This window comes from Grammomys surdaster, unplaced genomic scaffold (assembly GCF_004785775.1).
Source record: "Grammomys surdaster isolate TR1022 unplaced genomic scaffold, NIH_TR_1.0 311, whole genome shotgun sequence".
In the NCBI taxonomy this organism is placed as follows: Eukaryota; Metazoa; Chordata; class Mammalia; order Rodentia; family Muridae; genus Grammomys; species Grammomys surdaster.
The window spans coordinates 1534730-1553410 of record NW_021604730.1 but is presented as its reverse complement, the minus strand read 5'-3'; the positions used below and the strand labels follow the sequence as shown (position 1 = coordinate 1553410).

General features: G+C 38.3%; 1 protein-coding gene across 6 annotated transcripts in view; it reads right to left on the bottom strand.

Annotated features, from left to right (window-relative positions):
- Positions 1–18681, bottom strand: part of Lrrc7 (leucine rich repeat containing 7) — a 438353-nt gene that overhangs the window by 91150 nt on the left and 328522 nt on the right. For all 6 annotated transcript variants that reach the window (XM_028777579.1, XM_028777577.1, XM_028777581.1 and 3 more), the window contains 3 exons: positions 18183–18257; positions 12006–12150; positions 7218–7290 (listed from right to left, as the gene is read on the bottom strand). In XM_028777579.1, the coding sequence (XP_028633412.1) occupies positions 7218–7290; positions 12006–12150; positions 18183–18257 (293 nt within the window). The remainder of the gene's footprint in view (positions 1–7217; positions 7291–12005; positions 12151–18182; positions 18258–18681) is intronic.

The window sequence follows — 18681 nt, the reverse complement described above, 5'->3', positions numbered from 1 at the left end:
GGGAGAGAGAATTGTTAAACTTTTACTACAGATGTAAAAGATTCAGACTTGGTGTGAATGTGTTAGTTTAGCCCAGGGCAGAGACCAACGTTCAGTGAGTTTTGAGTTGAGTCCTCATTCATGACCAGCAGAGGGAGTATCTAGCTGGTGAATTGTCAGTTTTATAACAGGAATGAAGTTAAACCCATTAAGCCCTTCTAGGGTAAGAGGGACACTGAGTTAAATTTGTTCTTCACTTTCAAATGTGTTTCTCTTAGTGTGTACTAGTTGTATTCAATAATGGGTTCATCATGACATGCTCATACATGTATGTAAAGCATACTTACCCCTCTTTGCTCTCCCCACCCTCCCTTTCTCAGATGGCCTTATTACCTTCCCACTTATTCTTTCTTAAATATCAGTTCTAAATATAAGGAAAAAAATGTGATTTCCACAATTCTTAGTTCAGATATTGTAAATCAATTCACTTAATTTGGCCTGGGGATTAAGTCTTATATCTTATCCTTTGTGTTCCCACTAAGCTTAGGTAAGTTGTGGGGCTGATTCTAAATAATGACAAGACATTAACAGACTTCAGGCAGATTAATTCTCTGTTGTTGATGGAAGAAGCCTACTCATTTTTGGGTTTAAATACCCATCTGAGTTGGGTTTGGCCAAACTGAGGAGGAGACCATGTTTTTTAGAAGTACTGTCCAGTTCTCATAATTATACAGACAACACACAACATTGTCACCCATCCAGAGCAGGTACATGCTTTCACTTTCTTTGCTCTCCAGGAAGCCAATTAGATTGATTGAAAAGAAAGAGTGTGGAAAAGTATTTTAGATTGCATGAGAAAATTATCATCAGAGTGCAAACTACTGCCCTACCACTTTTTAGCTGAAAACAGAGAAAATGACTCTGCTTACTGACAGACTCTTTTTTTTAAAACTTAATTTCCACATTCTCCAAATGATACTAAATAATACTAGAGCATTGTCTGACCAGTCAAAACTACAGAAATATTTCATGCATGTGGGAGTGAGTATGCACAATTTCAGTTTAGCTGTAAGATGCTGTGGCCTGGTGGGGGCAGTAGGGGAAATAGATGTGCCTCATAGGTATCATAACAATTGCTGTACTTTAATTTTTTGAGTGTTTTAACATCACTAGTGAATTCTATGTGATTACTTTTTTGTTTTTCTCAATAACCTGTGACTGAATGAGAAGACATGTATCATTGTGGCAATATGTTTAATTTGTGTGTTTCAAATTTCTGTAATACCTTCAACCTGTAATCAAACACAGAAGTGCAGTGCAACCATCTTTTAATGGGTGGCAGATGGCATTTATGACAGTGGTTTGGAAAAATAATAATGGGCCTGAAGGATTTTTACTGCTAAACTTGGGAGAGTGGCTCCATTGCAGAGTTCTTGTCTGTCATGTGACCTGCCCTTTAGCACACAGAACAAATGAAACAACAAAACAAAATATACAACAAAATGAAGCAGAACCCTGTTTGCTTGGTGACACCCTAACATATAGTATGACTATGTACTTGGGTGTGTGGTGATGCTGGTGTAGGCAGACTTACTGTGCTGCTACTCACACAGAATGCCATGCATGCAAAGTTGTACAGCAGAATCTCCTGATAAGGACAGTAAACAGTCTACTGTGTAAAGTGTTTATTAGACTATACATTTTGTCAGTATTTTGGAGGGTATTCCTTCAACATCTTATAAAGTTCACTGCTGCACTTGTGGAAGGAAGTCCCTCTATGATGTTTACACTGTGATAAAACGCATGTCCTAGTTATCAAGTGGCTCTTGGTTGTTCCATGACTCTGAACAGTTTATTCCTGAGGACTCTATAAAAAAACCCAGAGGAGTGAGGTGACAGCTCAGTGGGTAAAGTGTTTCCTGTTCAAATATGAGGAGCTGAATGTGGATTTCCAACACTCATATAAAAAGGTTGGACATGATTACTTCAATCCCAGTAGAAGGAACATGGAGACTGGAGGATCCTAGGGTTTCCTGTCATCCAGCTCAGTCTATTCAGTAAACTTTATGCCCAAGAAAGACTGTGTGTTAGACAGACAGACAGACAGACAGACAGGCAGACAGAGAATGCCTAAGGTACAACACCTGAGGTTATCTTGTGGCTTCCACATGCAGGTGCACATACAAGTATTTCATGCACATATACACATACCTATATACACAAAAACCTGGGAAATACTACATATCTCATTTATTAACAATATACTTTAAAGGTTTCAAATGTGTATATTATAGATTGAATAACTTTCTTCCAAAACTTGTGTGCTGATGTCCTGCCCTGCCCAATGTCATGTGATTGGGATATGGAGCTTTTGGAGGTAATGGGATTAGATACAACCAAAAGATGGATGAGAGAGCATCTTCACACTCCCATGGGCAAAGGAGAGGTCACAGCCCTGAGAAGAACACACTGATAAATATTTCATTGCTGGGTACAGACTCTACAACCATCAAAATGCTGTGTTGTTTCAGACCTCATTGGGGCTACTGTCCCAAGGAGATGAATAGATACATCATCACTACATTCCCAAGGGAAAACAGAACATGAGGTCACATCTTCAGGCTTGGCTGGCAGTCTCTTTACTGACTGGGTCATTTTTCCAGCCCTGAGTTACATTTACATACAAAGTAAGTACATTTTCCTAAGCCAAACCAAACCAAACCAAACCAAACCAAACCAAACCAAACCAAACCAAGTAAAACAAATACCCACTCAACAAAACTAAAACCAAAACCCTGGGAGAAGGAGTGTCATTGTTTTATTCCTGTTACAGTCAGTACTAATTTTCAACTTAGTTTTAGAGGAATTAGTTCAATCTACTGACACTTTCCTTATTTCTTCCCTGAAACAATAATCAAAGGAATAGAATAACACTAAAAATTTCTGAAAAATGAGTTATTGTGATGGAATTCTCAACCTTTGCCCCTGTAAACCCAGCCATCAAACTTTGAATTAAGTGGTCCCGTTTATCTTTGGTAAGTATCTTTCACACTTTTAAAGAGAGTTACCAATTTTATCGAAAAGAAAATTAAGTATGTGTTAACCTGGCACCCACTTCACTTACATAATTTCCCTATTTTTCATTTTGTATTTTCGTTCTGAGTCAAGGCAATTAGTGAAAAGTCAGAACATTAGAGTTCTAAATAGAAAGACACATCCATTACCTACACTTTCAGCTTGATACGCTCTACCTCTTAACAACAAGCACAGATCCACAGAGAACTCCAGAGAAACAATTTACCAAAAGCAAATTAGGCGCCATCATTTGTAGAAGCTTTATACAATTTCGGAGCTGGGATTTAAAAACTACCTTAATTGAGATTCATTATACAATTCATGAGTTGGAACTGAAGAGTAAGATAATCTATAAAATAAACTGTAATAAACTGTAAGGAGTAGAAAATAAAAGCCAGCCTTGGCAGCACTTCCACGAAGGAACCATAGGGAGAAAGAACATTTTCTGGTGGATGTTTTGGTAAGGAGTATAAGGGAATCACAAGCAGGTGGTGTTTAAACTCAAATCTGGAACCTTGATACACAGGCCTGTCTGTGAATCAGATGTCTGCTGGACAATGGGGATCGGTACAGAACTTTAAGCCCTATTATTCCTATTAGACCAGAGCTTGTCTATTAAACAGGATTCCCAGGAGCCTGTGATGGATGTTGCAGTTTAAAGGCATGGACTTACAAGATGCAAAGCAAGTCTTAGAAAGAGTAGTAAAGACTATTCCAGGTAACACATAAGACAGGACCAAGGAGTCAGACAAAGTTTGTGTCAATGGAAGTCAAGAGCAAGGAAAGCCTAGAAACATGAAGAACGGTGGGGCTGATGTGTGTCAGTTGTCATAATCAGGCCAGTGTCACCTATGTTTATGTATCTTATCAATAGCATTCTTAATTTTATAACATTAACTGGTAGTTTCTCCAGTAACTGGCATAAAATCTGTATCAACAAAGTCTGAACTTTTTCATTCTCTCCCTCTCTTCCCTTTGTGGATCATGGAATTTATTAGGAATGCCTACAGAAGAATGGGTAACCTCGTCATTACAGAAGTGTGGACAACTTATCAGAAGCTGACACTGAAGATAATGTCTCTATCTTCCCTAGCAACTACTGACTGCCTATAGATCTTCAGGAAGTTGTGGGGGCAAAGCCTACATGTTTGCATCCCAGGGAGGCAAGGAGGATGATGTTATGGTTGGATGTGAAATGTTCCTCCAAATTGCTGAAGGCTGTGATCTTCCTGTAGGATATTAGTGGCAGAGCTCTGTGAAGCAGCTGGATCATGGAGGTTCTAATGCAGTAAATGGACTTATGCATGGATAGATCCATAACCTAATGGGTGACTGAGGTGGCAGAAGTTTTAGGAGGTGGGTCCACGTGGAATATTCAAGAGTATGCTGATCCCAGTCTCTTCCTTTCACTCAGCTTCTGAGCTACTGTGAGTTAAGCAGCTTTGCTTCTCCAACACTCACAGCATTCTACTGTATCACAGGATCAGAGCAACAGAGTCATGTGACCATGCATTGAGCCCACTGTCAGTCAAAACAAACTTCCTCCTTTTAAGTTGATTTTCTCACAATGATGGACCAGCATAAGTGGCTACTGTACTAGTACTTTGACACCAGAAAGAGAGTCTAGGACTAGAGAAGGTAATGATGGTAAGTGGTAGCGTTTTTTCAGTTCCTGAGGTGTGCAGTAGGGAGAGTGTCATGTGACAGCAAAGCCTGGAAGTGGCACTGGGAATGTACACTAGAGGGCGCAAGGCTGTGATCATGGACTTCTAGGTATTCCGCTTTCTCAGCTAAGTGTGAATCTTTATGTACTCTTCAGAACACATTTCTCTAGGACAACACCTTTATCCTTTCATCATAAATTAGACTTCTTCATGGTCACTGTCTTGTGATCCCCACTAGTGGTGATGCCTGGGCCTAAGAACATTTGACTAACTAGTTACAGTAGCCTGAGAGTGCATCTCTGTGTCTACACAGTCCATGGTGATCAAAGGCAATGTCAGTAATAGTCAGTTAAAGCACCAGGTCTCCTTTAAGGAGGCACCTTCCCTGCTCAACTCTTAGATATTGCTTCTTTCATCCAGCACAAGTCTTCTGGCTTTGTGGCATCTGAGAATTTCTTAAGGACCTGCAGTTTCACCCTGGAGACTCAGTGCTCTATCTTGTTAGTACTTGCAGATATTGAGTTGCTCTATTTACTACCTATCAATCATCTTGAGAGCTGATGGCTGACTGGTGATCATGAGTCTTGTCCTTTTGAACACAATAGTATAAATGCCTGTATTGAGTCACCATTTGACTAGTTTGGGTTTCTCCCCATTTGTAAGTCAAGGAACCTGAGTAAATGCTGATGATGACTAAGCTCAAAGGCCAACTTTAGTTGAGTTTATGCAATACTTCCTGGCTGCTGGGAAGGAGGTAGAGAGACTTAGTCCACACCAACTTGTATAAAACAAATCCTACACTGGGCAGATGTAAAAACTTGGGTGTAGACTGCCAGATTGGGGAACTGGTCCTAAGTATGTCTGGGATTAAATCAGACTCCAGAACCTAGTTTATCTCTCAGGCAATAAGAGGCCAATAGAGGCTGAGAACCACACTTATGGGCAGGAGCTACTTCTCTAGGAGATCAAAACCAGTTGTCTTTTCTTCCTGAGAAAGCAGTTCTCCTGTGCCCACAGTTGTCTTATCTAATCCCTTAATTTTGTCTTAAAAAAATTAGTTTGTATAGGAAATGCAAACTTGTAGGCAAAATGTCAATCACAGGCTTTGTGGTGATGAATGAATTTGAATTCAGTTCCCTTGAGTTTGACCCAGTGAAGAAAGATCAGTGCCTAAGCATTTAATTGGGAAGTGAATTTTGAAGGAAATCAGACTGATAAGGAAAATTGTTTTTGTTCAACCCCAAAGAACTACATTTTCTCTCTGTTGGGGAAAATGGAAGTAACTACAGAAGCATACTAAATTGTCTGAATATTTTGTCAGTGGTTGAGGCTTTTACTGGTCTCCAAAATAGAATGTGTAAATTTAAATTTCTGAATTGTTCCCTCTTTAGAGGTGAAACTTCCCAGACAAATGGCTGCTCATCCACTTGGCAAAGGACAGATGGGACAAGTAAAGGCAGGGATAAAGTTACCATCTATCCTGTAGTGGTGGTGGCTTTGTTAAGTAATAGTAATAAACATAGCTTTTTTTTAACTGAATCTTTTTTTTTCATAAGTATACTGAAATCTGTCATGTAAAAAGGCTTATATACTCCACACGAGGATGAGATGGCCAAAACCTGATGGAATGGCCTCACAGGAGTGATCCCACATGAGTTCAGGCTGGAAATGGCTTGTTTTGATATCTCATTTCATACATTGTCGATAAAATCACTTCAGTGAAACATAGAACATAATAGTCCATAATGTATTTTAAACTACATGCTGTTAGCAATTTATGTTCAAATCAGTTAATAAAAAATGTGAATATGTTTTGTCCTTTAAGGCAATGTAGAGATTTTATTCAAGTTTTATTAAAAGATTTATTTACTTTATATATGTGAATACACTGTTGCTGTCTTTGAACACACCAGAAGAGGGTATCAGGTTCCATTACAGATGGTTGTGAGCCATTGCTGGGAACTGAACTCAGGACCTCTGGAAGAGCAGTCAGTGCTCTTAACTGCTAAATCATCTATCCAGCCCAAGTTTTTTTTTTCTTTTTCTTTTTCTTTAATGCTAGATAAGCAAATGCTTTTCTCTTTGGTATCGAAAAATATATCAAGCTTCTATATACACAAAATTATTAGAGTGTAATTTCTTTATGTACTTATTACCAAGACTTAAAAACTTGATTCCCTTTTACAATAAATATTTAAGTGAATTTATATCTGCTACTCAGTTAAAAAAAGTACCAGGTTGATACTTTCTGGAAAATACCATTAACAGTATAATTGCAGATCTGATAATAACTTGCTTGAGAAAGGTTCATGACTGGCAATTTTTCATTTTATAGCAGTAGCTTTTATAGCAGTAGCTGATTCAGTGGTCAGATATAAAGTATGTACAAAGATGTATACAAACATCAACCAGATGAAATATAGTCTAAATGAAGAATCTGCAGCTATGTTTTGTTATTTTTGGTCACACTCAGGCTGATGGGATGGTTTGGGTACTTACTTTCCGATTGTGTTGGGTAGCATTGTAAGTTGATTGTCATCTACTTTTAGAGTTGTTAACTTTTTCAGCAATCCTAAAACAGAGAAGAAATTTTACTAATACCTCAGAAATGGCATAGAAGGAAATCAGTGGATTGATCACTCATGAGAAATACATAGTGTTCTGATTGGCCATGTTTTGCATATACACCACACAAATGGACACAGACTAGCTTTGGGTTCTTGTTGTAAAAATTCACATGTCATAGGAGTAAGTAATATCAGAGCAGACAAGTAAACAAACCAAGGTCCACACGCTTGTTAAGAGATACACCCACATCTCCTTTTCCTGTTCTTCTGCAAATGGACTAGTAGAAACATTTCAAGTTAGCTGAGATTTAATACTGAATTAATCCCTAAGCACCAATAACTAATTTTCTTGTTGTATTATAGACTGGAAACATCTAAATCTTGTTGGAGTGTAACAGCCAACGAGAGGTAAGGAAGGTCCTGTAATGAAGTTCTTATGATTATAGACTTGGATAATGACCACACATGAGTCATGCTCTCTGAGATTCCAGAAATGGTGAACTTGATCAGTGTATGGTTTTTAATACATCACATCGAGTTGGCTGGGGATTAATGTTAGAACTATCTTTTTTATGTGTATGTCGTATATGTGAGGGGTGTATGTGCTTTTGTGTATGTGTGCTTGCTTGTGTGTATGCATGTATAGGTCAAGGTTGGTGTCTAGAGTCTTTTAGGATTGCTTTTATACTTTCTTTCTTTATTGAAGTCAGTTATCTCTGTCTTACCTAGACCTGGCTGATTTTTGCTTATCTGGCTTTCAGGCTTGTTGTAGGATCCTCTTTCTCCACCTTCTGAGGCTCATATTACAAGTGGACTACCATTTATCTGGGTGCTTGGGATCTAAAGTCTAGTCCTCACTTGTCTGGCAAGTACTTTAACCCTGAGCCATCTCCTTAGCTCCATAACACCTTATTTTTCACTGTCTGATCCATGCCCTCCACACTTTTTATGGCTTGCTCTCTTGTCACCTGAATGTGCAATCACCACACAGTAATGGGAGAACAGTCACTTTTGGCAAAATCACTCCTCTTACACAACCATTATACAGGCTGTAAATCAATATGGCTTAAATAGCCAAACTCAAGGACAGAACATTAGTACTGGGCTAGCTTTTGCTTTATTTGAGAACTACTTAAATATGCTATAGATTACTGTGTCCTGCAGAAAGTTTGTCATAAAAAGGTTATATTCATGATCAAATGTCTTTTGAGGAATGCCAACTTTAAGAAAATTAAACCATTTCCTTTAACAAAGTTTTTCTAGGATTTTTTGACACAGAAATATGAAAATGTGATCCTCTGAAACCATTCTGAAATTGTGTGTGTATGTGTGTGTGTGTTTTTCTGTGCACGTCTCTGTGTATCCTCACATGCATATGAGTGTTGTGCATTCTATGACACTAATGTTTTGTGGACATTAAGGTCATGTCACTCTTTTTAAGTATTCTGATAGTCTTTTTTTTTTAAAGCTGGAAGAAGTCATATGAAGTCTGAAGTAAAGTTGTAGGTGACTTGAGATTTCAGTACAGTTACATTTTCTCCAGAAACAGGTGAAAAGGAGTGTCCTTGCTGTCAGGTTCCAATAACAAAATACCTGCAACATGGGAGCTTAATTCATCAGTTTGAAAACAATAGCATGTGGGAAACATTACATTCACACAGTGCAAATTTATTGCACCAGTCTGAACATCTACTGCCCATTCATCTCTGTTCAAAAGGTATCTGAATCATTTTTAGCTCCCCCAGCACATGTTTTGAAACATCAGCTCTGGGATGTAAAAGGACACCCAAGCTTGTTTATGAGTGTAGCCATGAATCACAGTAGAATATTTTGTAGCTCACAGCCCTAATCAGACTGCTGTGCTCCAGTGTCTGGTGGAGTTATAGGAGTGTTGAGCTTCTTTACTTCTGTGCTAGGTCACAAGAAGCTGAAGGTAGATGGCAGAAGGCTGAGCAGAAAACAGGAAACCAGGTCACCATATGCTTATCCAGAAGACCTGAGGCTCTGGTATGAAGCAATTATGAGGGAAATTTGAGGCAGGTTTGGATTCAGGCAAATGCTTTCTGTACAGTTTGGAGACATGGCTCTCATATGGATCTTTACAGGAAAGGCAAGCCAGGCCTTTTGGCTATGCTGGAGTTTGTGGATTTATGTTCACAGGGCAATTCTGCTGCTCATGCACTACCCAAGGATTTAATCTGGACTGATTTAGAGCCTTGGTAGGACTCTGATTTTGGGTCAACCACCATCTTCACCAAGGTTTGTGACTTTTTCTTCCTCTCCTGTGTTTGCTCTCCCTGTGTTCTCTATCTTTTTATATGCTCCTGACTTTGAAATATTGGCCAAAAGGATGAGGAGAACTATTACTGTGATTGTTGATATTCTTGTATAGATACATAATTAATATGAACTCACCAAAGATTAAAATAGCTTTTTTAAAAAAAATTAAAGTAGACATTTATCTGGCATCTGTACACATTGTAATAGTGCTTTGAAAGCAAATGGCTGCGTACTCCCCAAGTCTAAGTTCTTACAGGAGCTGCCATTGATTGAATGCTTGGTATGTCAGAGCCTTTCTAATAACCCTGTATTAGCCAGTGAGCTTTTCAAAATGAACACGTGGTGCTGCTCCCACACATTGATGAGCAAATGGTGCACAGAGACACATGTCTTTTTGAAGGGCCACACAGCTGGCAAGCAACTTGGACTCAGGTATCTTGACTGTGAAACCTGTGCTCTAATTACTAAGTACATAGTTTGAAAAATAAAAACATTATGTATTCCCCCTTTATCGATTTTCCTTGCTATTTAAAGACTTTTTAAAAAATTAAAATAGAAAGAGTAATGAATAGAGGGCATTTCACTCTTTGTGGAAGCACCACATGGAGGAACCATGCAGAGTGGTTACTGAGTGTGCCTCTCTGTCAACTGACTCTCAGCTGCAGGACTCATAACAGAAATGGAAATTTGTTTTAGTTGTATTTTATTTTATTAATTTTATGGAAATTCATATCTATTATTTTTAAAATTTGTGGTGGCTCAATAGATAATCCACATTCTAATAAAAAAGAGGAGGTGCCATTTCTCATCCAGTTGGTGTTTGTGGTGTGTGTGTTGCAACATTGTCAGTTGCCAGCTACAATGGGACATAGATCAAAGCTTTCATGTCTGTTGGTCAATAGGGAAACTCTCCAAGGAAGGCTTGTCTGTGTCTATAACCAGGCTCTAGGCAGATACACAGATACAATTTCTTCTGAAATTTTACTGAGATACAAAAGACAGTTCAGTGAATAACTAGTGTTTCTGAGCTGCTTTTGCTGTGATTTATGACACATGATCCCATTGTTTCCTATTCTATGATTACTTTAACTTATTTTGTCTTCTGTATGGATTATTTTCAATTTCCCATCCTCTGGTGCTTTATAAGGTATAAATTTTATCTCTTTTTAAGTGGACACATCTTCATTTCTAACATGCTTATTTAACTCCATTTTTCCTGCACACTTGTGGGATTTTTTAAAATTATCAGATAAACATTCATTTTTCTTAGAGGGCAGATACATAGTCTCAGCACTGAGTATGCAGCTATTGGCTATGCATTTTCAGTTGTATGGAGTGGTACTGAAGGTGTAGCCATATACTGCCACTCTGCTGTGCGATCAGACAATGCTCTTTGTAGCTGACCAGCTACAATATTGCAACACACACACACCAGCTCTTTATGTACCCATCTGCTCACAATTTTCATCTAAGGTGACTAACATTCAGATTAGATCCCAATATCCTCACTGCACCAGAACCTCATGAGATGCAGCTGGGAAGTGAGAGGTTTCATGAAGATTTCTGTTTCATCTGATGGTTGGAGAAACAGTGTTGGAAATGTTTTGATTATGTAAATAAAAAGTCAGCCAATTTATGAGAAAAAACTAGTGTGATTTTTGTTAAAAGCAGTGTTCTCCATCAGCCTAAAGGAACGGTTAAAGTGATGATAAAATACAGAAGGGAACAGAAAAACTGCTCTGTCGTCAAGTTTCTCTCCCATTGGACTACTTAGCTTGTGACTTAACTCCCAGAAACATTAGCAAGTTGCTGAATACATGGCACATCTACTGCAAATAGGTTAAAATCCCCTTTTCAAACTTAAGTGAACTGATGTTTATTCTCCTACTTGAGACATCTCAAAAACAATAAGAAGAATATAAAAGGATTACTCATTACTCAGTCCTTTATAACTTTACTCGTAAAATTCATAAATTACCCTAGTGTACATGCTATACTTACAATTGTTTCTACTGACAAGCATCTTACAACATATTAAGAACAATGTGTCTTTTAAAAATAAGGGAACTATGAATCTAATTTATATTCCCACACTTTTGTGTTATTTACCTTTTATTCCAATGTTAAAATACACCCACCATCACCAAACAACTCTACATCTAAACTCGTACTTCTCATAACAACACTGTGCAATTCAGGACACTTGATAATTTTAAGATTTGCCAACTTACTAGGAACAGAGTTAGACTTGGCAGCTTACATTAACTGTTCATTTTAAGGTATTTGTAATATACCGTTTTATAATCCTGCATGGTAAATTTTCTAATTCATTAATGTCAGACTAGTAGTATATTACCTACATGCATAAACAAGTTATACTGCCAAAAAAGAAAACTGTACACTTGACATAATTACTCATGACAAAATGTTACATCCTTACCTATTGAGTCAGGCAGCTGTTGCAACATATTGGATGATAGTAAGAGGTCCTCGAGGGCTTCACATCCAGAAATATCCATGTCAACCGTTTCTATCCTGTTTTTTGACATATCCAGGTATACCAACATCTTTAACTTCCCTATAGACTTGAAGACAGTGCATAAACTCAGGGTTAGTTGAGGGAACTTTCATAAGGTGTAACTCTTGAAGCTGTAAAAGCCATAATGTTGTGAAATTAATTTTTATGCCACCACAGCAATAGGGAGGGTATGGACACATTGATCAAATGTACACTCGTTGGAAATGAATACGAGTGTATCCATTTGAAAACACAAAATCCCTACATGACCTACAGACGTCTAGACATATTCTGCTGAATAAAACCACATGTGCACACAAATGGTCATGGATACATTATTGACAGCAGCTAATCCTGCCTCAATGAATGCATAAGAAGGCAAAAGTGATCTGCCCACATAATCGATGTTATTTGGCAGTAACAGTGAGTGAAGTGTTGAAGTGTGCTTCAAAATAGATGAACTTTGAAAGGTGCAAGCCACAAAAACCCACACATCATAGATTACACTCATAAGCAATCTCCAAAACTGGTAAATTTATAGACAGAAAGTAGAGAAGGTTGCCAAAGATTTAGGATTTCTTTTAAGGGTGATGGAAATGCTCTAAAGTTAGGTTATGATGATGTTTATAGAACATTGTGAGTCTGCTAAAAAAATCCACTGAGTTGTAAATGCCTGTGAATTATATCTCACTGCAGTGGTTAGAGATAAATTCTGAGTCAATGCAGCAGACAGAGCACAACAGTTCTCAAAGTTGCCAATGGAGCACTGAACGTTGCATATTACCCTTAATGTTTAGACGCCTCAGAAAGAATTAGTATTATAATTTGGACTTGATTCTGTTAATTAGAGTATGGGAGGCAAGTAGGTCTTTGTACTCATAGATAAGGACTATGGAAACCTGGAATGTTAAATACACAGGATTGTTCCATCAAAGAAAGGAATACATAGCCTGTCATCCACCCAGAAGTCTGGGAGAAGATATTAATAGCTTCATTACCTTTGTGAGATCTTTGTGGGTAAGACTGTACTCAACCCTCCCCCAGACCCTTATAATAAACTTGTTTTTCTTAGTCCATCTACAGAACCCATCTGTATGGAAGGTATCAGTGTTACAAAGAGTTTTGATGTAGTGTATCTGATCTTCAATTAACTTACTTTGTTCTTCAAAGAGATTTATGTTTGCTTTATTATGCATATGGGATTGAGTTAATTATCACCTGGAAAGTTTTCAACAAATTGTGCATTGCTTTAATATTCCTAAAATAAGCTTCTCAGTGTCAGACTTCCAAAGTTTGAACCAACATTAGGTACTTACTCATGCTGAACTGAATTGCTTTCTTGCTTCCTACAGATCATCACTCTGCTGGCCTTAGTGGTCACAGAGACCCTTCCCTGTATTAAAGTTTCAACATTCTACTCATTCACTATCCATTTCTGAGACTCCCTATTATATACTACTATCTGTGTTATGTATTGCAGACAACATCATGAGTCAGGTAGCTATGTCTGGGAAAACATAGATAAAGACAAAGGCATTTTAAAATTTTGAAATGAATTGTCATTGTGAAGTACAGGCTGGTCTTCAACTCAAACATTTCTGCTTCATTCCTCCAAGGACCTTAATCATAACTATTCAACACCACAAGGCTTTTATCTTTAGGGAAGTTTTTACATTAGAGAGGGCAACATCCGAAGAAACAATTATAGACAATTTTTATAGGTACATGAAAATTCATATGGGAAATATCAAAGAAGAAAGAAGAAAAAACAAGACTGTCAAACAGTTGTTATTTGTCAAGAAAGAGGAAACTCAAAGGTATTGAGATGGTTTAATAAGTAAAGTAACTGATGCAAAATCCCTAAGACCCCAGTTCAATCCCTGGTACTCATATTGGAACCAGGCATACTGGCAAATGCTCATACTCCTAGTGTTAGGGAAGCAGAGACAGATCTGTTCCACTAGCTGAGCCAGTGAGCTTCAGGTATAGCAAGAGATGCTATCTCAAAAAATAAGATGAAGACTCACTGAGAAAGGCACCTAACATCTATCTCAAGACTCTGCATGTGTACACACAGATGTACACACACACACACACACACACACACACACACACACACACACACTCATACGAGCACACGAGGAAAGAAAAGTAGGGTACCTGGAAGAGAGAAAAGCTTTCACATTCAGAGCATTCAGAGGAGCTTGGAAAATTGTGGCATGCTGAAAGAATTAATAACTCAAGGAAACTGAAATGTATGCTAAGCTCAGGTTTTTAGGAAGAGGAAAATCACGTTACAGGGCCACAAAGACTCTATCTTGTAGGCATAGGAGCTACAAAAAGGTTTGTAAGACCAGGCCTGAATTGATCAGATCTGTGATTGGAAAAAAAAAATAACTCCAGAGAACGTTCAAAAAGGCATATTCATGATTAGAATCAAGGAAGCCCACTAGATGCTTGGGGCATCTACAACAAATCATACTTCAGAAATATACAAAGTAAAAGAAAATTCTAGGCAAACTCAAGACACATGGGGAAGCTGTACCAAAACAAACAAACAAACAAACAAATAAACAAACACACACACATAAAAATAAATAGTCAAGAGTTCCCCCTTGCTACTACAATCTAAATAGCACGGTTAGTTTAACATTTGCACTGTAGTGGCTATTATCCAGAATCTAGAGAGGATTTAAGACATTTGGAAGGTCCAAAATGGTTAGATGAAAGCATTGTATCATTTCTTATAAGGAATCTCAGCATTTGTGGATTTTAGTCTGTGGTATACAGGATCTTGGAAGAGTCCCCTAGGTACCAAGGAAGTACTGACTACTGGTCAGAATATTTTTTAGTGTGTGTGTGTGTGTGTGTGTGTGTGTAGTAGCCATGTACCTAAGGCAGTGGACATGAGGGAGAAGATGGGTGTTCTCAAGAAAATGTGAAGTCAAATCAAGGATTTGTGACTGACCACATAGGGTGGGAGGTTCAGCTTCTACCTGTGCTCACTCAGCTTGTAGGTGGACAACAGGAAACAATTGGGTACAAGCTTCCATCTTCTTTTGTTTCAGGATATTTGCAGATTAGTGCCTCATTCATTTTGGTCACTTGGCAGTTCACTCATTTGATTCATCTATGGACAGCTTACCATTTGTCTATACTTATTTGACAGAGTATTGTGTGTGTTCTTAAAGAACACATACAAGCACATGCTTTCTGTATGACCTTTTCAGGTTGCCCCAAGAATGATGGCTGGTGTTGAAACAGAACCTTATTTGGACTGAACAAAAGATCATCCTGTCCCCATGCCCCTCATTAACTCAGGGCCTCATTCTACTCATACCACCCTGGGGTAGGACATGAGAATAAAGAGGCAGCTTTTATCAAATGTCATTCTTCTGGGTGGGGGACATGCTAACTGCAATCTTCTTCTCCTCCATTCTCGAGGGCCAGCTCCTCAAATGTCTGCTTCCACCCAGTTTCACAGTGACTGAAAGAGGTAACCTATCCTGGAGCAAAGGTCTCCAACCCTTGGGAAGACTTTTCTTGCTTCAGCACTACTCTGGGAGCAGAGGGGTCCACAAATGAATGACAGAAAAAAAGAGTGGAAATCACAAGATGAGGAAGATGCCAGACTATTTAGAAACAATATAATAAATTCATGCACCATTTGGTCCATATCTGTAAGATAGAGCTTTGTAGAGGAGGAAATACTTGATCACTCTATTTGCCTCTCTGAGTTATGGAAAATGAGTAGAAAGCAAGAGTCTGGACTATGTATGTGAGCATACTGTCACTGTCTTCAGACACACCAGAAGAGGGCATCAGATCCCATTACAGATGATTGTGAGCCAATATGTGGTTGCTGGGAATTGAACTCAGGATCTCTGGAAGAGTAGCTAGTGCTCTTAACCACTGAACCATCTTTTAGACCCTTGAGTCTAGACTTCTAAAAGTATATGAACTTAATATGTTAGGATGCATGAGCAAAGGAAAATGTGGGTTTGCTTTCCCTCCATATCTCTTTCCGGTAAACACTAAGGTTATTCATCTTGAGTCTGATTGACGGGTAGGACTAGACATGAACAGGCTTCCAAAGCCACGTAGGGCTGGATAGCAAGCTGGGGCCACTTAAGCTGGAAGGGAGAATTCACATGAAGGGCATAGCAAAATGTCAAATTAAAGCATACTAAATAAAATTAGCCATGGACTACAGCTGAGCTATCGGATTAGACACAAAATTTTCAAAAGAGACAGGCTAGAAAGATTGTCTGTCTCACCTTTTACTTATTTAGACCTCTGGATTCTGCAAATATAACAGTTACAGAAAGCACAGTGACCCTGACTCTCACCTGTACCTTCTACAGGCTCCAGAGAACACACTGGCACACTGTGAGGTCAGATACTACTGTACAAAAGCAGCTGCTTTGATTTACAGTCCAGGGCTCCATGGTTCTGTGACCTGGGCTGGACTGAACCTACTTCATAGGGTTTCCTTGAGGATTCAAAGAATGAATATTTATAAGTGTCGTTAGATAGCGCATGACACACAGTAAATGCAAAGTAAGTAGCTTTGTGTAAATGAATATATTCAAGAAGCTGGTGAAAACTTGCAGCTAGGTAATATTCTGACTTCAGGAATTGAGGTGATTTATCTGCATTCTCCAGGACTCTGCATACACTGGCCTCCCTTCATTCACAGGGATAAGTTCTAAGATATTCTGTGGATGTGAAACTGCTTGTGACTCAGACCTGCACAGACTGTGGCATTCTCTATATATTTACCTGTGATAAAATTTATCAAGCAAACAGCAACAGACTGCAATAAAATATCAGAACAGCAGACAAGTAAAAAGATGATTAAGCCAGGTGTGGTGGTCCACATCTTTCATCCTGGCACTTGAGAGGCAGAGGCAGGAGAATCTCTGAGTTAAAGGCCATCCAGGTCTACGGAGCTAGTTCCAAAATAGACAGGGCTACACAGAGAAACCTTTGTCTTGAAAATCCAAAAACAAACAAACAAACAAACAAACAGTAACAAACCATTTAAACTCATACATTTTCATTTCTGGAGTTATTATTACGTGAGTCTCCAAAACAATACAATTGAGGGAGTTGGCTATATGATTTCTGTGACTCTGCCACTGACGTAGTTTCTAATCACATTAATAAACTGTCTTGTATAAATCACTAAGCATGAGATGTACAAACTTCCCAGTTCATGCCTGTAATACTATTGATGTAGCCCTTTCAAATAAAAAAAATCCTTAATTTCCCCTGATATATCTTCTTTTCTATAGCCTCATGCTTATTTATAGAGAATAAATGTCTTAAAGCATCTTACCTCTCAACTAATTTAAAGTAAATACAAAAGGAGAAAAAATTTGCTTTGAGGAATTTTTGAAACCTCAGTCTTGGCTGAAAAATAATTCTCTCCACTTGTCTGGACCCTTAGTTGAGTGACATGTGTGTTGAGGTAGCCAGGAAAGGCAGGAATTGGGGGCTTGGTCTGTTGGATGTGTGAGCACATACTCTTTCCAGCAAATCTGTTACTGGAAATCATTCTCTCACTAGATGGGACTTCAGCTCCTACAGTTGAACTCGCCCAGAGAGGTGTAGTGGAATCACCTTCTCACAGAAGGAAAACCTGACTCTGGTTCAGTTTTTATTGGATACTGTGTGATTCTTGTGATTTTTAAAGGTATAAGTGGGCTCTACTGGACAAGAAACAAACAGAGAAAGCCATTTCATTTGTGGAGAGTTCTAGCAGCAAGAGGAAAGACAGCCGTATGGTTACCTGTGAGAATAAGGCTGCTTTTGTGAAATGGAATGCATATTAAGAATACAACTGTGACCTTATCAGCTTTTAAAATCCACTGAGTAGGATAATGGACTTCAAGAGAAATCTCAGCTTTTTTCTTTTTGCAAGTCACAAAAGACATAGAAGATTAAAGACAAACCTGTGAGAAGCATTTAGCACGCAAGGCCCTAAAAAGTGTTAATTTGCTTTCCAAGCACTGGGAATGGAGATGTGGGATTAACGATTAAAAACATAATCAACCTTCAGCAAGTCAGAACACGTGTATGGCAAAGCTTACGTACCCCAGGAAGCACTTGCAATGCATTGTTATCCATCCACAGCTCCCTCAAATTCTGTATTTGATCCAGAACTTCAGGCTGGATGAGAGGCAGAGAGAAAGAGAGGCAAGACAAACCAAATCAGTTTCCCCTGATTATAGGTATTAGATGTCATTTCTTGAGTCTTGAGCTATTATTTAGGAATCTATTATTAATCTAAGAAATTCATGCTTAACAGACATTCAAAAAAACTCAGTATAGAAGGAAAGTACAGACCTATAATTATCTGGAATCAATCAGAACAATTATAAAACTTAAGACTTATTACCCAAACATCTTAATATATCTTTAATATATTTTGGTTATCTTTCATATCATTATTCTTTTAAAATTACATGGTAAGTTTATTCTTCACATAACTTAAGCTTTTCTCACTAAAAAAATTTTAACTTTTATTTATTATTTATGTGTATGGGTGTTCTACTTGCATGTATGTATGTATGCAGTGCCTGTGGAGGCCAGA